The sequence below is a fragment of the Neofelis nebulosa genome, chromosome 13 (assembly GCF_028018385.1).
Source record: "Neofelis nebulosa isolate mNeoNeb1 chromosome 13, mNeoNeb1.pri, whole genome shotgun sequence".
NCBI lineage: Eukaryota > Metazoa > Chordata > Mammalia > Carnivora > Felidae > Neofelis > Neofelis nebulosa.
Genome location: NC_080794.1, coordinates 61,838,181 through 61,861,861, shown reverse-complemented (window position 1 = coordinate 61,861,861; position 23,681 = coordinate 61,838,181). Strand labels below are relative to the sequence as shown.

The window sequence follows — 23,681 nt, the reverse complement described above, 5'->3', positions numbered from 1 at the left end:
TCATTTACCATAAAATATAGATGATAAGCCTAAGTGCTTCCTCTCAAGGGCTATTATTTCAAATAAAGTCTGTAAAAGAGTTTGCACGTCATGAACCAGGGGAATTACTACAGAAATCAAGTCAGTTTAAACACTTGCTGTTTTGACATACCTTTCCAAATCAGCAGAATCCCTTACAAAATTCCTTTACTGAATATATTTGACTGTACTTTAAGGGCAAAGAACTTGGTCAGGAAGCTGACTGGCATTTGGAAATGTGAGATAGAGAAATTCACTGCTATTTGGGCACCACCTTGTGGCATTATCTGAATATAACAGTAAAGTTATAACAGACAAAAAAAAAAAAAAAAAAAAAAAGAGGGTCAGCAAATTCCAAACTGAAGGCTGATTAATTCAGTGCCTTGTGACTTGGCTTTAAGACAGGCTTCAATTGGGATTGGGATTCTCCAGGGAGACCGCACTAAGGATAATTGGCTTGTCTAAAGGATTCCAGGGTTTCTTAGGAAAGCACTGTGGTTCTGATTCTCATAAACAGGGTAAAGTTATTAGAAGGGGATCTAAAGGCAAAAGCAATGTTGGACGAAAGCAATCAAAAATTGGTTCTGGATTCCTAGAAAACTGAAGAAACCAGAAAAGTGAACTACTAGAACTCAAACTTTTCAATAAGCTCAGAAATTTAAATCAGAGTGGCTATCTGGGAAGTTTAACAAAAGAAATCCAGGTGTAGTAGAAAAATAAACCACTCACCACAATTCGCAACTCTAAACTCAAAGCGCTTCGGAAAAGTTGGTTTTTTTTAAACTTGTTTTTTTTTTAAAGTTTAGGGCCAAAATTCATTTGGTAGTAAATATAACCTGAAAAGATAAAAGGCTGCTTATGGTCTTACATATGCCATTTAATGGAATAATCATACACTTGGTGGCAGAAATACTGTCAGTGTGTCTGATTTTGGTGTTATGAAATATATATTAAGATAACAATATTATCTTTCTAAAATTGAATACAGTTCAGAATACTGAAACATTTCCCACCCTAATGTTTTATAATAAAAGATTATGGATCTCTACTGCCAAATACATGTAAAATAATATATGAGGAAACTCTGGTGGTTAACCAGTGAAGGCTGGGAGACAGACTGAGAAGCACAAAGAAATGGTAACAATGTGAGGCATACATTTAGTAATTCAGAATCTGAATAGAGAAATACTTTTTAAAGAGGAAATGGAAGCTTGGAGGGGTTAAGTGACTTGGCTAAGGTTACATAATCAGTGAAAAACTAAAGCTGGAACTCAGGCCTTTAATTCTTAAACCAGCATACTTTCTACTGTCCTGACATATGAAAATATCTACAAAGAAAAGGGGAAAATGAAAAGCAAAAAAGAGAAAGGAGGGGTGCCTGGGTGGCTCCGTTGGTTAAGCATCCAACTCTAGATTTCAGCTCAGATCATGATTTCATGGTCGTGAGATGGAGCCCCACGTCGTTTCACACTGGGTGTGGAGCTTGCTTGAGATTCTCTCTCTCCCCGCCTCTCTCCGCCCCTCCCGTGCTTGCTCTCAAAAAAAAAAAAAAAGAGAGAGAGAGAGAAAGAGAGAAAGAGAGAGAGAGAGAGAGAGAGAAAGGAAAGCAGATAATATCTGATAGACTGCCTGCAAGGACCTCCTGTATTAACTTGACAGACTGCATGAGAAGAGCTCCTATTAACTTTACTTTTAACAATTAGAAAACAGTAAACTAAGAGAAAGCCCAACAGCAGCCATAAGGGCAAGGAACTAAAGGCAGAATAGAAGAATTTGTATGAAATGATTAACTTAAAGTGTGCATGTAAGCTGTCCCTAAAGACTTTCATTTCCCAGTATAATAAATAAATTGCATAAATGATTTTATTAAATTAGTTGACTGAATCACCACTTACCACTCAGGGATAAAGATTAAAAAAGAGCCAATACAGTGTCATCTCAAAAGAAAACAAAGAAAAGGAATGTAAATTAAAACGTTCAAAATCTACTTCTACGCCTAAGAAAATAATGGAGAAAAATCATCACAAAACTCCCTACAGAGGAATAATCAACACGCAGACTTGAAGCACAAGTCTGGTCAACCTAATCTAATTGCCTTCTTTTATGGATTGACAGACCTGATAGATTAAGGTGAAATAATATAAGTAACCTCTTAATTTTAGCAAGGTTTTAAATTTTAGGCTTACCAACTATGTATATAATCATTAATATACCAGGAAAGATAGTCTGGGCCACATAAGTGTTTAAGGGGAGCATTTAACTCTGGAGAGTAGAATGTTCATCAATGTATTAAGTGTCAACACAAAGAACTATGTGTTCTTTATTTAGCAATAGTTGGTAAACTGGTCAGTTAATCCTAGGGTTAATTAACATTTTCATCTGATACTGGCCCGTGATATAAGAATATTAAACAGCAAGTGACAGCAAAAATACGGGTAAATACTGCATCTCAGAGAAAAAGATCACATTAAGATGAAAAGAGAAATGTGATTGGAAATGAAGGGAATTTCACATTAGGAAAGAAAAGACACCAAGAAAATGCCACACGACCTAGATTATGAGTCAGCAATGCAGCAGAGCCATTGAAGGCAGAATAATGGAGTGCCTAAAAAGAATTTCAAAAGGTAGCAGTTGTAATTAAATTTTTTTATTACAGTTGACTATTCTATAGGGATGATTTTACTTTTAAGTTCTCAGTGACTTTAATTAAGCAAACTAGGGGATCAAATGATTGTTTACTTACTCTGCCTTTCAAGCCTGTGACCCAAAAGATGCCTTTTAGAACCAGTCAATTAAGCACCTACCCCCAAGAGTAAATGGAAATAAGAAATAGAATTATAGCAAGCTTTGAAAATGAGAGAGTAGCTTATTCTGAGATGTAATGATATCTTCTATCTCCAATTTTAGGTGGGAATCAAGTGTTTTGATAAGTGAAACATGGGGAAATTTTACATATACTCCTGAATCTGGTCTTTAAAATGTAGTTTTATTATTTCATGTGAATCACTGGTTTAAAACATGACTAAGTCAAATATAAAGGATGGAGGATGATCTATGCTTTGATTTCCTACTCTTAGTGCAGCTCTGATCTGTTATGCACTCTGTCAGACTGACAAACCTCTTCTCCATGTTCTAAGACTATGAACTTTTAAAAAGCTCTTATCCTCCAGATATACACATGATTTGCTTAAAATGATTTGGGTACTTCTTTTTTCTTGATTTCTTCCCAGAGTAGCTTTGTTTTCTGAATCTAATTTTCCATTAGGACTAAGACACAGACTTCTCATTAGAAGGGTAAGAAGACCAAAGTAGGGTGAGGAAACTTAGCAGGAAGTATTTAAACCTCAAAATCACAAATCCCAAATTCATTAATTACAAGGTTTTCATAGGAAGTGTTCAACTCTGGGCTTTATAAAGAAAAACATAAAGGACTTGAAAGAGTTCAGAGTAGAATCATGAATGAAATAAGATTTATGAAGAAAAAGTGACCAATGTCACTCATGTTTTCAGTCAATGCACATTGAGTATTGTTTTATGAACCAGACACTATGCCAGACAGGAGAACTCTTCAAGTGGGTGGGTAGAGGAATCCTAGCTATTCTACAGTACTGCTTATGAGAGTACCTATATCAGGATGGTACACAGATTTCAATTTCCATGCTAAATTCTGATCAATTGGCAATGGGCAAGTCAAAAGTCACAAAAAAGAGTGCCGTAACTGATTAGCACTGTTTGTCATAGATAATGGATGGGGAGCAACAGTACAAATTACATAGGTGTCATTACTGTCTCATTATAATGAATACTAATTTTCTAAGAGTCACATAAATAATAGTATCCTGAACTTGTAAAGCACCTTTCTAAACATTTTTACACGTTACCTTAGGTTATGCTCAAAAAATTCTCCAGGGTAAATTAGGCATTAGTTTTGCTTTGTTGGAAACTGGCGCACAGAAAGGTGTAAGAGACATGCCCATGGCAACACAGCTAATGTTAATGGCAAAAACCCTATTACAGCCCAAATTCCCTTATTCCTAAATAATCTGCCTTTGATCTTTAAAAATTAGAACAGAATGGTGTCCACATATATTCCCTATTTCTAACAAGGAAAAGAGAAGAGGAAACTGGCTTAAACTGTTGTAGAGATATAAGTTAGACCTAAGGAAGAATTTTTTGACAGTGAAAGCTGCTAACTATTGGAACAAATAACTAAGAAACGAGTACTGATGAAAATGTGGAGAAACAGGAACCCTCGGGCACTGCTGGTGGGAATGCAAGCTGGTGCAGTCACTAAGCAAAACAGTGTGGAGGTTTCTCAAAACATAAAAAACAGAACTACCATATGACCTAGTAATCGCATAACTGGGTATTTATCCAAAGAATACAAAAATACTAATTTGAAAGGACACATGTGCCCCTATGTTTATCGTAGCATTATTTACAATAGCCAAATTATGGAAGCAGCCCAAATGCCCACTGATAGATGAACAGATAAAGAAGAGGTGATAACATACACATACACACACACACACAAACACACACACACTGGAGTATTATACAGGCATTAAAAAAGAATGAAATCTTGCCATTTGCCATTTGCGACAACATGGATAGAGCTAGGGAGTGTAATGCTAAGCAATATGATTATGAAATGCTAAGCATAAAAAAATATGATTTTTCACTCATGTGGAATTTAAGAAACAAATGAACAAAGGAAAAAACCAAGACAAACCAAAAAACTCCTAACTATAGAGAACTATAGAGAAGAAACTGATGGTTACCGGAGGGGAGGTGGGTGGGAGGGATGTGAAATAGGTGATGCAGGTTAAGAGTACATATATCTTGATGAGCACTGAGTAATGTATAGAATTGTTGAATGACTATATTGTACACCTGAAACTAATTTAATACTGTATATTAACTATACTGGAATTTTTAAAAAGTCTTCCAAATTGAAGTGAGAAGAAAAACAACTGCTGAAAAAATTATTTTCTTCTTTACTCAAGGTAGATATCCTCACTAGACTAAGTCTTAAGTAGAGGAACAAAATTTTGCCGTCTCTCTAATTCTCCCAAGTAGGAGCATAATGCATAATTTATACAGGGCAGGTGCTTAGTGAATGTCAAATGTTGTTTTTGGAGTGTTACAGAAAATTTAAAATAAAAAAAGTAATGACAAAAAATGTGCACTGAAATCTGTGCTAGACTCATAATATTACTACTATTACTAAAAACAGCAGCAGCTAACATATATCACATACTTATTACAGACCTATAGAAACAGGACAGAGTGCATTTCTATAGGTTCTGAAGATTACTAAGCATCTTCTGTGGATTATCTCACTTCATGTCCATTTTATGGATGAGGAAACAGAGGCCTCCAGAGAATAAGTAATCTGCTCAAGGTCACAAAGCCAGTAAATTGTAGAGCTTATGGGTAGACGTAGGCAGTCTGATTCCAGAATCTATTATGTTATCCACCAAGCCGTACTGATCCCTCCCCCCTCCAGTGGAAAAAGGTCTGGAGCAAAAATATCTGTTCTGTTGAATACCTAAACAGTACTTTTCATTTCCAGAGAGAAAAAATCTTTAAGTGAGAAGTCTTGGGCTCCATGCAGGCAGGTACAAGAATATCTGCTTAATGCATAAAGAAGTCAGAAAGAGATATATCAGGAATTTTCCATATGCGTTTTCTCAGATATGAAGAATGGGAGAGCTCTGAAGCATAATAAAGGAAGAATCTTCTATAATCTGTACAGCCTCAGCACCAATGGATGAGAGGAACTTATCACAGTGAGTCTCTATTCACAAATAAAGGCCTTCTTTAAAAAAGTTAAGTAACAGGGTACTCAGCCAACAGTCTCATTTTTAACTGCATCACTGAAATGTCTTCTGTATAAGGGGACATTTAAAACAAACACTTCAAATGAAGCTACATGCTAATGTGCTTACAGAAAAACAGAGGGGAATACTCAAGATGACATCTGTGCAAGACTACTGCTGCAGTACCTGTGGAAATACATGTAATATTACATGCGTAGGGTAGAGAAACATAATACACTGCAAAAAGAGCCACATCTTCCCTTATAGATACCACAGTTATTACCCTCTTGCGATTTTCTGAGATAATTGTGGTTATCACAGAGAAAACACTTTCCTCAGAGATAACCATTAATCAAGGGTTAAGGACATTGCACATTCTGCTTTACTCTAGTTCTGTTATTGCCGTGTATAAAAACTATCTATAGTCCGTAAAAGGCCCTTGAGTGAACATGCATTGGAAAAATCAAAACTGCCTCATTATAATCATTAAGGTTTCAAAAAATTAGTTGGGTTCAACTCTGAAACTCTAGCACCTGCCATGACACACTCTGTCACTGGTTATCTGGCCAGTGCAGCTGAGAGTCCGCAAGCCGCCTGCTATCACCAAAGCAGAGTGGACAGGAAGTATTAATGGCCTTGTTAGACCGGCAATAAACAAGGAGTTTGAAACTTCAATTCGTTTAATGGAAAAATGAAGTTACTTTTTGGTAAGTGGAATTTTCAGAATAAATTGCCTTCACCGATCCCACAGATCATGGGCTAAGGCAAGGAGACTGTTTAAAGCCTGGAAGGTGGATAAAAAGTACTTAAGTGTAAAGCCAGAATCCCAGGCCTTTACATTTAAGTCAACAGCCTGTAAGGAGGGAAGAGAGAGATTTTAACCTCAACTTCAAACTACAGGGAAAGAAAAACCCTGCTGTGGATCAGTGGAAATATTTTCTAAGAACTCGTAGGTACTGCAAAATAATCAGAAGATAGGTTAATCCATATGTACTCTAAGGAAGCCACTCAGAGCTGCCTTTAAAGGAAAAAATACCTCCTACAGTTATCATCATCCGTGTCAGTCGATGGCTTTTCCTTAATTTGTCTTCTACCTACAATCTAAACCATTAGATAATATCATGGCAATCAAGGTCCCATAAAACCACAGCAAACGTTTTCTGTCTGAAAGACTACTATGTCTTTACAGGAAAAGTTTGCTCAGAGTTTGGAGCAACAACTAGAGCGAAAGCCATGGATGATGAGCTGAGAAGGCTGAACCTATCTCTTAGAAAACCACAGTAGAAACATGGATTAGGATGCCTGGTGTATGGAACAGGAAGAGAAATCCTGAAATGTCTCCACCCTAAATATAAGGCATGAAAACAATTTCAATACACTTGGGAGGCTTCCAGGAAATGGAAATGACAAAAGGGAAAGGGCTCCGTTCCTTTTTTTTTTTTTTTTTTTTACCACATGTCTTATAGTGAGCTCTAGAGAACTAGAGAAGAACACCATCACTTCAACTCACCTCGGGCCTCCTGCAGTTTCTTGAGCTCTGCTTCCCTTTCTGTTTTGCTCTGTTTACTTCGAACCCCAAGGGCACTGATGACTAACCTTCTGGCTAGGGCTGCTGAAGTCTCAGGACGCTCCTTTGCTGGCTGGAGGAACTCTGAATGGGAGAAACAGAGGGGGCAGGAGGAAGTAAGGAAGAGAAGGCACTCTAGTGCCAAGTGATTTAACTCCATAATTAACATATAAAATAGACTAACAAGGGCTGCGCATCAGCAGTAATTAATATGGGCCAATAGATGATCATCAGAGGAAACTAAAATGGCAAAGCACAAACAATCCTGGCTTCATTATCTGTATTAATACAACTTCTACAGTGACTCACACAGCTCAACAGTGAGGTAAACCAGATAAGGATGTCAACAACAACAAAAAAACGGTTGCTGCGTTGCTCGGCCAGATCTCCCACTCTCTCCAAGTGGCTGCTCAAATGCCAGATTTCCAACATAACCTTTTCTATTTTCTCTTTAAGAACATACTACCTTAAACACTAAAAAATAAAAGTGATAGGTCTTTAGAATTCTAGATGAGGAGTAAGTGCTGGAGAAAATAATAATACACTACCAACAAGAAAAGCCCCTGAGATTACAGGCTCACCGGCATAAGCTCTAGCTTTGGCCTTGGCTGCTCTTGTGGCCTGTGACAATGGCCTGATTTTCACCATGGTATGTTTACTACCCAGAGCATCACGAGCTGCAAAGAAGAATACATGTAAGGAAGTAGACGACATGAAGAAGAGTGATACAAAGGAAAATTTAAGGCTAGTTCTCAGAAAGTTATTTCCTAGATGTCTAGATGTTATACTTTTTTTTTTCCCCCCCCACGGCAAGCTTTAGAAAATCCATTAACAAGTCGGCAAGTGATTATTTTAGATCAGGGATCAGCAAACTATGGTTTTGCGACCAAATCCAGCCAACCACCTATTTTTGTAACATTTTACTGAAACAGAGCCATTCCTATTCATTTGAATACTGTTTAGGGATGCTTTCTTATTACAACAGAATTAAGTAGTGACAGAGACCTTACACCCTAAATATTTACTATGTGGTCCTTTAGAGAGTAAGGCGGCAGATCCCTATTCTAAGTGGTTCGGACAGGATCCAACATCTCTCATTTCTCTGAAGGCTTCTGCATCACATCAATCATGAGGCTCATGATGTAATTCAAAAGGCCCCCTCATATATACAGAAAGTAGGTATTATGTAGTGAGAGTTATTACTTCCAGTGAGAGATTTCTCACTGGAAAGGTTAAAGGGCTATTTCGAATTCATTTGTCTGAGGGAAAAACATCACAAAAATTTTAAGATTCAGTCACACTGGTTTCTTAAATTTCTACTTACAGTCTGCTTATGTACTATCCGAACTGACCATTATACAGCATGTAACCTTGGAAGGAGCTGGCTCTCATTCCAAACACCACTGGATTAAGGTGAAAAGGAAGAGAGGGAGCACATGGGTACCAAAGCACTATGCCTCAAAAACCTGTTTCTGCCATTCACCTATAACCGGCTGAATAAAATGCCAGTTGGCTACAATACAAGGGAAATAAGAACAAGTAGCAGGAGAAAAGGGACAATGAGAAAAGACTACCACAATCCACTGGGTGAATACCTGTAATTGGACTGGAGAATACTCCTAGGGCGTGTGTATCATCCACCCATTTAATATCAAATCCTTTCTTTCTGCAACAAAAGAACACAATTTTATTTCTTAAAATAAAATTTACTTTTATGAAACAGCTTTCAAATAGAGTCTCATAAAGCATTTCATGATGAGATAAACACTCAACGAGCACAGGTGGAATGGGGATAATGACACAAAAAACAGCTTGGAGGACAGAAGAAGCCACTGAATTTTAAAAGCAATAATACCATCATAAAGAACTACCTGGGAGTATTTTATGTTCCCAGCCATTTTATAGACATCAACTAATTAATCCTCACATGTCCCTTGGGGAGGTAAAGTATTTATCGCACTATTTACAAGAGATGTTCTTGTGGGCACAGAACAAGAAGAGGTGAAAAGAGAAAGTAGAGGAGGGGTAGAAGAATATTGGAAGAGGAGGGAGGCAGGGAAGGTCACCTGGATTTAATGCAAATGTAGACTCACGGAGAGACAGAGAGGGAGAGGGAAACAGGTCATTCAAAGCAAGAAACAAACAAAAAACCCCAAAGACAAAAAAAAGTAAGTAATAGAGAAAAAAAGACAACTCTAATCAGAGAGGCTGACTAATCTTTCTAGTTGTAAAAGAAAGTATGAAGGGGAAAAAAGGAAAGAATTGTGGCAAAGTCAGAAAAATTCAGGATAGAAGAAATCAAGCTCAGAGAAACATCAGACAGGATTAGACAGAATCAAAACAAAGACCACGAAATACTAAAAAACGCCTTTATTTTGGAGCAGAGCTATTAGCATAATGACTATCAAAATGATGACATTATTTTTCTCAGCTAGGAACTTAAAACGGCTCATAGGTTCAACGGTTCTATAGAAAGGGTACAGGGTTAAGGGTCAGATGCATAAGGACTCAGGGTTCTGCCATGTTGAGACCTTGGGCAGATTTAACTTCTCTTGAAGCTAGGTCTGCTCATCTGTAGAATGGGCATAGTACCTTCCAGTTATTGTAAAAATGGAAATGAGATCATCTATGACAAGACAAAGAGCACGGTGTTGAGCACTTACGGGCATTTAATAAATGAATGTTGCTCATTTTTTATGACTAATAGCAATATTCATCAGGAAGATTATTAATATTGATAAAGATAGTGACTAAAATACCAAGTTGATTCAGGTATTTGACTCTCAAGACGTTATTATAGGCTTTTGTACCATGACCTTGACTTTATTTTTATAAAGCACTATAAAGAAAGGAAAAAGGGGCGCCTGGGTGGCTCAGTCGGTTGAGCGTCCGACTTCAGCCCAGGTCACGATCTCGCGGTCCGTGGGTTCGAGCCCCACGTCAGGCTCTGGGTTGATGGCTCGGAGCCTGGAGCCTGCTTCGGATTCTGTGTCTCCCTCTCTCTCTGGCCCTCCCCCGTTCATGCTCTGTCTCTCTCTGTCTCAAAAATAAATAGACGTTAAAAAAAAAAAAATTTAAAAAAAAAAAAAAAAAGAAAGGAAAAAGACAACAGCTAAAATATCTTCCTTCAGACGAGAAAAAAAATTCCTTTGAGGAAAAAAGGAATGAAGGAGGCTTTCAAGGTTAGTTAGAGAATTTCCCGAATGTAAGGGTAAGTTTGACCATGGCATAAAATGACCACAGGGGTTGGAGACTAAAAAAGTTCAATAGCAGAAGAGTCTATATAATAATAGTTTACAAAAAGGTTAGAAAAAGACCTTAGATGGGTTCTGGAGAGCCTTTTAGACTGGAATTTTATAATCCTTTAAAATGCTTCTCCTCTTTTGGGACTGTTTTTAGGTTTGAGAGAAAATGGACTTGCAGGTAAGATTAGGAAGAAATATAGCAAAGGGAAATTAATAATTCATAAGAATTAACTAGCCTTCAGGAAATTCTAGACATCAACAAAACTAATCCTTGGTTTTAAAAATCATCATTACTAATAACAATCTAAGGTAGTTCTAATTTGGGATTTAATCTCACTGACTGCTTTTTAAAATCTATTAGGCACTTTATGTGCAACAGGCCCTGATACAGGGTCTTAATATAATGTTAATGAATTAGACTGAGCAAACCTATAAATTTAGCATACGGTGTATAGGAAGATTAAATGTCCTCCATGATCCAGTCACCCCCTTATTTCTTTTAGTTATAGAACTGATACCCGCCCCCGCATTCAAATTTAGGTGAGGTACATGGCTGCTAGCTAGTTCTATCTGTTCTAGAACTTTGTAAAAAAAAAAAATAGGGTTCTTGTTTTTGTACACAGAATTTCACTGAATACAATCATGCTCATCTGTATTGTCTGTGGCTGCTTTTGTGCAATGATGGCAGAGTTGCCTAAAATATTTCCTATCTGACCCTTTAAGAAAAAGTGGGGAGCTAAACCTTAACTGATACAGAATCTTAAAAATTCAAGATACATATGAATTGAGTATTTTTTCAGAGAGAGAGAGAGAGCATGAGCACGCACGAGTAGGAGAGGGGCAGAGGGAGGAGAGAGAATCTTAAGCAGGCTCCATACCCAGTGCGGTACCGGACATGGGACTCGATCTCACAACCACGAGATTATGACCTGAGCCGAGATCAAGAGTCGGACATTTAATGGACTGAGCCACCCAGGCGCCCACATTTTAAATTTAAATTAATTTTAAATTAAATTAAAAATGAACTAAGTCCGTTGTCCGATGCTACAAATTTTAAATTTGCAGCATCGGACAACGGACTTAGTTCATTTTTAATTCTCAGGATTAGAATGTTAAAGTATAATCCTTGTTGGTATTGACTTCTTCAAGATCCTAAAGATCTTTTTCTTAATAACTTTCTTTCTGGATTGTTTCTTTATTCCTGAAACTTATTTTCTTCTTATAAGCTAAAGATACAGAGGTACACTTCTGATTCTTTTACCTTGCCCTATATATGTATAAACTATATACATAACTAGAGTTAGTGCAACTGTTTTCAAACCCACTTATATCAGTTTTTATTTATATTTTCACTACATAATTTAATAAAATTTAAACAACGAAATATGAGTGTCAAAAAGAAGAATTGTTGTGTCTATAAAAACTTAACTGAATGCTTTGGAAGACTAGAGAATGGTGAAGTCACTAAAAAAATCCAAGAACAATTACCAATTACGCTTGGGCAAACAGCTATAAAAGACAAACATTTTAACCTATTAGGAATATGCACTCAGATGACTCTAAAGGTACATTAAAGTTCTTGTTCTACTTCAGTTGATATATTATGAGATAACATTTAGGAACTCTTTTATCAATAGACCAATAACTTAAAAGAAATAAAAGGCTTTGGCACCACATCAAAGACTGGCAAGTGTTTATATGTGTTGTTAAAATAAACTAGTTGAGACATATAACAATCATTTTTTACCATTCTCCACTTGACTATTTCTATCTCAGTGGTCAGAATAACCTCAAATCAATAATTTAATTTATAGTGCTGCTGAATTGTTAGGGCCCTTGGTGCTTAGAAGAAGAAAATGCATATCCTTTCAGGAGAAATCCTCTTCTTCTACTGTAGACTCCAATTCCCATAAATAAAATTCCAAGGAAAAGAGTTGGCTCACAGTAAGAAAATTAAGCCTCCAAAAAAGCCAAGGCACTACAAGTGAGAATTTGCAGAAGCAGAACTAAAAAGACATCAGGTAAAGGAATTACCAGACACAGACCACAGGTTTATGTTTAATATACTTGAAGAAATTTTTTTAAATCTTGAAAATATTTTAGAATAAAAGAAACTAAAAAATGACCATGCAGATTTTAAAGAGAAATGGATAATTTTGAAAAAAAGAAAAACATAAAATGAAATTTAAACATTCAATGGACAGAATTAACAGAAAATTAAACACAGCTAAAGAAAAAATTAGTGAACTGGAAATAAGAGCTAAAGAAACTACTTAGAATATAACAAACATGGAAAACATAAAGGAGGTAACATGAGGATTAAATGAGAAGGTCGAATATATATTTTCTTGGCATCTTAGAGAAAGTAAAAGAGAGACTGGCACAGAGGCCATTATCTCTATCTGAAGAGATAATGTGGGTGTTCTCCAAAACCAATGAAAAATACTTACTGATTTAAGAAGCTCAAATAATCTCAAGAATTAAAAACAAAAAAAACAAAAGAACAAAAAAACCAACCCAACCAAACAAAAAAGCAAAGCCCCATCACACTACAACACACAATACCAAAGACAAAGAGAAATCCCTAAGAGCATCCAAAGAGAAAAGACAGATTACATTCAGAAGCAACAGTTGTGAACTTTTAGCTGGCTTCTTATTCTCCACAGAGAAAGACGGGAAACAGTAGAATAAATCTACATGTTTCTGAGAGAAAAATGACTGTCAACCTAAAATTCTACACCTAGCAAAAATGTCCGAAAAATGAAGTTGAAACAATGCCATTAAAAAACAACAAAAAATCCAACTGAGTTTGTTAACAGCAATTTGTTACTAAATTAAATACTAAGGAAATATGTTCCATGCAGGAAGAAAAATATTTAAGATGGAAGATATACAAGATGCAAGACATATAGATAAAGAACACAGAACGTGGATAAATCTGAATGCTAAATATATAAAATAGTAACATCAAATGGAGTTTAAAAATAAAATTAAGAGAATAGTCACAATAGCATATTAGTTGGGGGTGGCGAAAAGGGAGGAAATAGAATTGGGAAATGGAGTTAAAAGCTCTTATCATGTTTGGAAAGAGTGTAAAAATATTAACTTTAGCCACTGATAGGTTAAGCATGCATTTTGTAATTTCTAAAGTAACCACCAAAGAATAGAAACAAAGTATCATTTCCAAACAAAACAGAATGAGAAAAAAATACCTCATCAATCCAAAAGAAGGCAAGAAAGAAGAAAAAAAGATGAAACAAGTAAACACAAAAAAAGATGGCAGGCATACATCCAAATATATCAATAGTTATAATAAATATAAATGGACTAAATGCACCATGAAGACGTTCAGAAGTCATCACTGAGGACATTCTTAAATGCTAACATGGGGTCTAGAATGACTTTGGCATTTTTAAAGAACTCAGAAGACTGGCTCGATACAGAAGATTTCTAACCAACTTGATAAAGACAATAAACAAAACTGATGCTAAAGTAAACAACAAGTAATGCAAACTAAAGAGATGATTTTTCAGAAGACATTTTAAGAAAACTTCATCCCACCTTCCCAAACATGCCCAACCATTCGCAAGTACTTACTGATAACTGCAGAAAACCCGCAGGAGGTCTTCAGTACGAAATTCTTGGGGGAAGTCATAAATTTCTATGACATGTGGAAATTCACAATCACTGAGGTCAATATCAGAAACTTCATGGTTGTAATAATCAAATCTAGGTTCCTGGATGCTTTCTCTATTCTTCATATTCCCTGATAACTAGGGAAGAAGCAGCATATAAGTAGCTGTTACATCAAGCTAGAACATTATAAAACATACTATCGTATATAAATACTCCTCCTTGTCTCCATATTCCAATTCTTTAACCTTTAGCACAGTCTCTGCACTAATGCTGTTGACGAATACAATAATGGCCAGGGGTCTATCATCCAGTTTATATTAACGTGTGGAATATTTTAAAAGATGCTGAAATTCCAACAAAGATAGGCAATACATGAAGCTTCACTTGCATCTATCAACCAGAGTGTGAGAAAATGTAGAATGATTAATGTGGTGAGTTACAAATGGTACATCTTGGAAAACGAATTTCAGAAAATAGCTGAAGAGATGAATTAATAACATTTGTTTTATCTGGGCTTATTGATCAGGCTCATCTCATAGTTTCTTTTATGGAAGTGAACAAAACAAAACAGAAATTTAAAAAAATGAAAACATTGTTAGTCCACCTTTTGCTGAATGTAGCCTACAAAGGAAATTTGTTAAGACAAATGTTAAGTGGTAGAATTATAGGGTCTCTAGCACGATGGCTACCTACAGGAATTCCCACATAGCAGATTAGTACAAAAATTTAACAGTCATGGAAAATACTTAAAATTCTACTATCCCATAAGAAAACCGAAGGCTATTATCTACTGCACACCAGAGGCAGAAGGGAAGGGGGGAAAATGTAAAGTGGCAGCAAAGCTGTAACAGTCATTTTGTCATTCACCTGTTACAAAACCTAGTTGCTAGTACTGACCACCCAAAGCCTTCAGACCTGAGGGTGTCGTCTCTCTGTTAATCAAAAGTCCAACTAGATCCCTTCAAAGCCTTTCCTTCATTTATACTGCGCCTCACTGCCCATCAAATGAGGAAATGAGAACTTGCAATGCCAAGGACACCTCTCCTTTCCTTGCAGAAATGAAAAAAGACTCAAGAATTTTATTTGGGAGGGAGGAGAGACGGAAGGTGACTTAGGTAAAATCAACAAAAATATGTATTGTTGTGCCTCTAGTTCCTTTTCTCCATGAAGCTTTAGTTTCATCTAAAAAAACAAAACAAAAAACAAAAAAACCAAAAAACTAGGAATAACAACAGCACCTATACCTCACAGATAGATGTGTGGATCAAATGAGATGATTTGTAAGTGCTCAGCACACTAAGCATAATACTTATATGATACCTAAGTATTCAATGAATTCAACCTACTTATGCAAATTTTAACTAAGTGCTGAATCTATTACACGATAAGCACCATGTTACTTCCACTCTGTTTAGGATACAGAAAGCAAGAAGAGAATATTCCTTCCACCATAACAATGAGAAAAAGATTAAGTAATCTATAAAATCATAACTATTCTTGAATTCACCAGACAGCTGAGTATGCAAGACAACCAAAAATACCCAGAAAGCCACAGAGTAACAAGTTCCTCCAAAGAAAAACAGGACACAGAAACCGTTTTGCCTCTGGCACAGCATGGAAAGAAGTGGGCACCAAGAAATCAGCTGAACTTAAAAATCTTCAAAGCCTAAAGTGGGCTGGTCTATCATTTTAAAATAACTCAGAGCCCCCAGACACCAGGAAGGTCTGCAAACATTTCCAAGTCCATCCTTATGCCAGTGCCACCCTGTCTTGATTACTGTAGTTTTATAATAGGTCTTTGAAATCAGAAAGTTTGAGTGTTCCTATTTTGTCCTTCCTTTTCAAAATCATTTTGGCTATTCTGGGTCCCTTGGATTTCCATATAAATTTGAAGATCAGCTTGTCAATTTCTGCCAAAAGAAAGAAAAAAAAAAAGGACAGCTGGGATTTGTTGAATATGTAGGTCAATTTGAGAAGTACCTCAACAATATTAAGAAAAGATCAATATGGGATACTTTCCATTTATTCAGACCTTCCAACAGTGTTTTGTAGTTTTTGGAATACATGTCTTATATACTTCTTTTGTTAAATTTATTCTTAAATAGTATTTAAATGCAATTAAAAATGGAATTTTCTTAGTTTCATTTTTGGATTTCTGGCATTGACTTTTTGAGTTACTTAGCAAAAAACAAAATCACTGCATGCCTGTGCATTTATAAACTGGGGCTATATAATGCGTTGTGAGAGGTAAATAATGCATGACTACAAAACACCCAGGAATTATAAATTCTAAGAAATGATTACAAAGAGGAAGGAAAAGAGGCAAGATGGTCTAGCAGGAACATCTGATTATGGTCCTTTGCTCTAACCTAGTCAGCAAAATTGAACTATACACTTATATCCCATTTCTGAGGTAACTATTAACTGTTTTGGCTTCTGGGACTGGTTAAATGCAAAGTGTTAGTAATAGCAAAACATACGATTCTTATTCTGTATTTTGTAATAATAGATCTAAAGCCTACAAGTTATATACTCCTGACTAGTTTTTCCTATCAGACACCACTGTTATCAGGGATTCCTGACTTTGCCAAAGAGAAGGAAGAACTTAATTTCATTTCCCCATGGTACTGACACTGGTGAGATCTACTGGTAACACATATTTTGAGGGGGTATGGTGGTCGGTAGGAGGTCATAATGTTAACAGCACTTTCTTTCTTGAGTATCTCAGCAAAACAGGATAGGGAGACGTGACAGAGTACAAGAGAGAGGAATATGTTTCAACGAAGAAGGAAACGTCTAAGGGAGAACAATATGGAATGAAATGAGGATCAGAGCAAGACTGTGAAGGGAAGTGAGGGGATTAGACAAGGCGATATAGACAGCTTTAAGGAAAGGCTCTAAAATTTCATGCATGAATTATGTAGATACATCCGCAGAAGACCCACACTGTCCAACACAGGAGCTGCCAGCCACACGTAGCCACTGAGTGCTTGAAAACTGTGGCTACTCCAGGGGCGCCTGGGTGGCGCAGTCGGTTAAGCGTCCGACTTCAGCCAGGTCACGATCTCGCGGTCCGTGAGTTCGAGCCCCGCGTCAGGCTCTGGGCTGATGGCTCGGAGCCTGGAGCCTGTTTCCGATTCTGTGTCTCCCTCTCTCTCTGCCCCTTCCCCGTTCATGCTCTGTCTCTCTCTGTCCCAAAAATAAATAAAAAACGTTGAAATGTTTAAAAAAAAAAAAAAAAAAAAAAAAAAAAGAAAACTGTGGCTACTCCAAACTGGATGGGTTTTATGTATAAAATATACATCAAATTTCAAAGACTTAATACAAAAAAGTAAAATATCCCATTAATAATTTCTTATATTGATGACGTGTTGACATGATATCCCTGATTAAAAACATATTATTAATTTCAACTCTTTCTTTTTACTTTTCTGCACGTGACTACTAGAAAATTTTTAATTATAGTAAGGTTCATATTTATAGCTTACGTCATATTTCTATTATAGACAAGTGAAACATTTACTCTAAGAGTCACGTGTACTGAAGCAATACCAACTATACTGTCAATGTGAAGCCTTCATATTGTAAAACCTGCATATATATTTTTTTCTTTTTGATGGCTATGTAAACTTTGATAGAGCAACAATAGAAAGAAGAGGTTTTGAATTTGATGCATTCTGATCTATTAGACCAACGGAGAGTTTGCAAACAGCTCAGAGCAAACAATTTTGAGTTATGAATCACAAACATTTTAGGATTTTTACCAGTGGTCTGTCTTGTTTATTTATAAAGCATAACATAAATCTGAGTTATTCCTTCATATGCATAACCAGCTTCCACAAAACCATTCAGCTAAATTAAAATTATCTTCCTCAAAGTGAGGGTTTTAAGACTCTTATTGCCTAGCAGTCCAGTCTTGAAAACAGGTCTATAAAATAGTACCTGACCGGCTATGACTTAGTTGCCCTGGTATCTATCTGTAGAGAAAAAGGGTGAGGAGAGTAGAAGGTCAATTAGGCATGGATCACTGAGCTTTTTATTTTTTGTTGTTTTTTGTTTGATCCTTGGTTCTTCAATATACAAAAAGAAAAACAAAAAGTTCTAAAGTCACAAGCCAACTACTTGTGACAAAAAAATAAAAATATGCTACGTTATTTTGGAATAAATTCATACTTATATCTCTGTCAGATGAGCATGTCAGACAGGCTATTATCATCCTGATTACAAAGAGGGAGGACTGCATCACAGAGAGACTAAAGGATATCCCTAAGATTACAAATCAAATTACTGACAGAGTTTGAGTCATAACTCACGTCTCCTGACTGGTAGCATAGTATTCCTTCCATAACATGGTGAAAAGGTCTTACAGTGAACACAATCAGAAACAGTGCTGTATCCGTGTTCAGGACAATGAATTCTGTCTGATTAAGCATTTGTGGATATAAGCTATTCTAAGAAGAAGGAAGGGAAGGGTGAAAGGGAAAAGGAAGGAGTGAGGAAGGGAGGATCAATGACAAAGCTGAAAATTCAGGGTTGATTTTTCTTTTCTTTCTCTTTAAAAAGTAGATTTATTTATTTTGAGAGAGACAGGGACAGCACAAGTGGGGGAGGGTCAGAGAGAGAGGAGAAAGAGAATCCCAAGCAGGCTCCACACTCCCAGCACAGAGACTGACATGGGGCTTGAACCCAGGAAACTGTGAGATCGTGACCTGAGCTGAAACCCAGGCGCCCCCAGGGTGGATTTTTCTAGTGGTATATTCAAGATAGCATACAGAGCATAGATTAAACTTTCCAAAACACTGCTTTCATCATGCCATTCCTTTGATCAAAACTCTTCAGTGGCTGTACTTAAAGCTCCCATAATTTGGCCCCAACCTACCTGTGGTAGGCTGGATAATGTCCTCTCAAGGACATCCGTGTCCTAATTCCCTTAACTTGTGATTATGATACATGCCAAAGGAGAATTAAGGCAGCAGAGAGAATTAAGGTTGTTAATCAGATGACTTTAAATTAGGGAGATTATCTTGGATTATCTGGGTGGACCGAGTTATAATCACAGGGGTCCTTAAAAGCAGGAAGAGCCCAGAGAAGAGACAGTGAGTCAGAGAGATGAAATATTAGAAAGACTCAACTGACCTTTGCTGGCTTTAAATGTGGGCCAAAGAATGTGGGCAGCCTCCAGAAGTTAAAAAAGGCAAGAGAACAGGTACTCCCCTATGGCCTCTGGAAAGGAATACAACCCTGCCAACACCTTAATTAATTAGCCCAGGGAGACCCACTTTGGACTTCCAACGTCCAGAACTGTAAGATAATAGATTTGTGTTGTTTTAAGATACTAGTTTGTGCTGGGGCACCTGAGTGGCTCAGTCGGTTAAGCGACCAACTCTTGATTTTGGCTCAGGTCATGATCTCAAGGTTTGGAATTTAGTTTGTGAGTTCGAGCCCAGTGAGGAGGAGCCTTGTAAGATCCTCTGTCTCCCTCTCTCTGCCCCTCCTGTGCACACACATGCACGTGCAAACTCTCTCTCTCAAAAATACATAAATGTTAAAAAAAAGACACTAGTTTGTGGTAATTTATTACAGCAATAGTAAACTAATACACAATCTAATATGCTACATTCCAACCAAAGAGTAATACTCACTATGCCTAAACAGATCTTACTTCCTCCTGTCTATTGCTTTGGTCATATTATTTTGCAAGTGCTGGCTGACATGTGTTGGTCTGCATGTCTCAAAATATGACACCCTTCTCCAAGGACATACTCAAATACCACCTCTTCTATGATTCCTCCCCTACACATCCGAAAGCATGTATAATCTGCCCCTTCCTCTACATTTCTACAGCATTTATCTCCGCTGCACTACTTCTGTAATACTTGTTACATGACACTTTATGTTACAGCTGGACCTGCCTCTTCCTCCAAACTTACCCTGACCACCTAACTGCCCCTCCAACAAACATTTAATGAATGTTTAAACATACATTAGAAAAAGAACTTCAAATTCAATATGTAATAAAATTTTAAGATGAATAAAGTGTTATCAGAAGGTAGAAGAGAACTTTGCTAACTCTTCTTCACTGCCCAAGTAATTAAAACACAGACAAGGCAGACAAAGTTGCCATCAGTATAAGTGTGCAAAGGCACACAAGGAGTGTAGTATTCACCAAATAGTCCTGTGTGGGTACAATGAATAATGTCAGGACTTGGGGGGCGTGTTATGGGCTTAACTGTCTTGCCCAAATTCATATGTTAAAGTGCTAACAACTAGACCCTTAGAATAGGACTGTATTTGGAGATAAGGCTTTTAGAGGTTAACAAAGTTAAAGTAACGTCATTAGGGTGGGCTCTAAAATAAGTGGTGTCTTTGTAAGAGGGACAGTGGTCACAGACACAGAAGGAAGACCATGTGAAGACACAGGGACAAGAAGGCCAGCTACAGACCAAGGAGAGGCCTCAGAAGAAACTAACCCTGCTGACACCTTCATCTGTACCATTAACCCCTAGCATTGCACGGGTTATTACTATACTACAGTTGGTTTAGGACACTGGAGTATGGCAGCCTTGGCCAACTACTACACGGTATAAGGCTGGAGAGAAAGGCTGGAGTTCCAGTTGCCTCATCAACATCTGGATTCTATAGTCCAACTATAAGGGACATATCATATTTATCCTGATAGTCCCCTATTGCACATATTATCATGCACAAACTTGGCATTCAATAAATATTTGTGGAACGAATAAAATGCACATGCCTCAAGTTAATTACTTTGTCCAAATGCATGATTAACAGGACTAACTCTATATAGAACCCTCACCAATAAGGATTTGATTTACGCAACATATATTTTTTAAAGGATTCTGGATGGCATTCTGAAATTTGAAAAAAAAATTGACACTCTTTTCTTTCCCTTTACCAATAAATTTTAATTTCTCTGCTTACATAAATTATGCAGAAAATCCAAATAAATAAATTATAGGGGCGCCTGGGTGGTGCAGTCGGTTAAGTGACCAACTTCAGCTCAAGTCATGATCTCACAGTTTGTGGGTTTGAGGGAACCCCTCATCAGGGTCTGTGCTGACAGCTGGGAGCCTGAAGCCTGCTTCAGACCCTGTGTCTCCTCTCTCTGCTCCTCTCTTGGCTCATGCTCTGTCTCTCAAAAATGAAGAAATATTAAAAAAAAAAAAAAAGAAAAGAAATAAAAATAAATAAATGAAAATAAATTATACAAGAAAAATTTCAAAACAGATCATCTCAACTTCTGATAGTGACAAATTCAGCACCGAAGTATGGGAACATTCTATATTTTTTACAGGCTATTTTCACATCCTAGAATGCCTGGTCTGTTTTGGGTCCTTCCTCTCCTTTAAAACCTAGCTTCAATCTTTATCTCCTCTTAAAGCTTTCCTTATTGACTCCAGTTTAGTGGTCTCTCCCTTCCCTATACTACTACGTCGTAACACTTGGCAGTTGGATACACAGTAAAACCTTGGTTTGCGAGCATAATTTGTTCCGGAAACATGCTTATAATCCAAAGCACTTATATATCAAAGCAAATTTCAAGAACAAATGGCTTGATTGTGATCATGTGATGTTCGGCATCACATACTACTCGTACTGCAAGACATCGCTCGTTTTATCAAGTTAAAATTTATTAGAAATGTTTGCTCATCTTGTGGAACACTCACAGAACAAGTTACTCACAATCCAAGGTTTTAGTATATACCACATTTCATCAATTCTAAGACACCTATTTTTTTCACACTTTAACACTTCTGACATCAGGATGCATCTTATAATCATGCATATTGTAGAAAATGCTTGCCTGCATATGCAAAAGCATCAAAGTACCAGTACCAAAACCAGCAGAAAGGGTGGTCAGTAGTGTGGAAGAAAATCTGGATATAAGAAGTGCTCTAAATAAATGCAAACAAGGCTTAAGAATCCAGCAACAAGGGGCGCCTGGGTGGCTCAGTCGGTTAAGCGTCCGACTTCAGCTCAGGTCACAATCTTGTGGTCTGTGAGTTCGAGCCCCGCGTCGGGCTCTGGGCTGATGGCCCGGAGCCTGGAGCCTGCTTCCCATTCTGTGTCCCCCTCTCTCTCTGCCCCTCCCCCGTTCATGCTCTGTCTCTCTCTGTCTCAAAAATAAATAAACGTTAAAAAAAAATTAAAAAAAAAAAAAAGAATCCAGCAACAATGATTTTTGCTTCTTTTATGTACTTTTAAGAAATGTTGCACCATCAAAGTTCTTGATGGCACAGAACATGATACAGGATGGAAAGGCGTCCTATCAATGACTGAATCAAGGAATCATTACAAAGAGTTGCACTATAAACATGAGTTTTAGGAAAACTTTAGCCAATTTCTTTCACCTACATTCTCTTTACGTAAGAAATGATATAGGATAAAAATTTGCATCTAATTAAGTCTAACAGAGTTCTTTGGAAAATAAAAATTCTAAAGGGTAAGGGTTGTGTGAAAGTTTAGTGATACATAAAATGATGACGTATTTCACAATCGATGGCTTTTTCAAATCAATGAAGAGAGACAGTGCAAGTGGGGGAGAGGGAGAGAGAGAATCCCAAGCAGTGCTGTCAGCGCAGAGCGTGACAAGGGGCTCGAATCCACCAACTGTGAGATCATGACCTGAGCTGAAGTCCAGAGTTAGATGCCTAACCGACTGAGCCACCCAGGTGCCTTTAGAATTGACTGCATGGATTAATTCTGTAAATAATGTAATCACGTTATACAACCAACTTGTGGTAAAGTCTTTGTTGTCCTTGTCCCTGTAACTTGATACCCCATATTTAAATTTGTTATAGATATAACTATAGTTTAAGGTGGTTTATTGTGTTTAATTAAAAGTACCCACAGCTCTGTGCTGAGAGTGTGGAGCCTGCTTGGGATTCTCTCTCTCTCTCCCTCTCTGCCCCTCCCACACTTACTCTCTTAAAATAAATTAAAAAACTTAAAAAAAAAAAAAAAGAATTAATCCACATAGTCAATTCTCAATTACATAGGTTAGGTTATTCAAGTTCTTTGTTTTTGTTTTTCTCTTCCACTTATATCTTGTGGCTACTTAACTGCTTCTATTTCACTTTCTGTTGAACAAAATCAATTTAAAATGTCATTATTTACTGGGGCGCCTGGGTGGCTCAGTCGGTTAAGCAGCTGACTTCGGCTCAGGTCATGATCTCACGGTCCGTGAGTTCGAGCCCCGCGTCGGGCTCTGTGCTGACAGCTCAGAGCGTGGAGCCTGCTTCAGATTCTGTGTCTCCCTCTCTCTGACCCTCCCCCGTTCATGCTCTCTCTCTGTCTCAAAAATAAATAAACGTTAAAAAAATTTAAAAAAAATAAAAAATAAAAAAAAATAAAATGTCATTATTTACTATA

At 37.1% G+C, this 23,681-nt stretch overlaps 1 protein-coding gene across 9 annotated transcripts in view; it reads right to left on the bottom strand.

Annotated features, from left to right (window-relative positions):
- R3HCC1L (R3H domain and coiled-coil containing 1 like) overlaps positions 1-23,681 on the bottom strand; it is a 95,978-nt gene that overhangs the window by 1,571 nt on the left and 70,726 nt on the right. For all 9 annotated transcript variants that reach the window (XM_058697400.1, XM_058697397.1, XM_058697395.1 and 6 more), the window contains 4 exons: positions 14,250-14,425; positions 9,003-9,073; positions 7,989-8,084; positions 7,351-7,491 (listed from right to left, as the gene is read on the bottom strand). In XM_058697400.1, the coding sequence (XP_058553383.1) occupies positions 7,351-7,491; positions 7,989-8,084; positions 9,003-9,073; positions 14,250-14,425 (484 nt within the window). The remainder of the gene's footprint in view (positions 1-7,350; positions 7,492-7,988; positions 8,085-9,002; positions 9,074-14,249; positions 14,426-23,681) is intronic.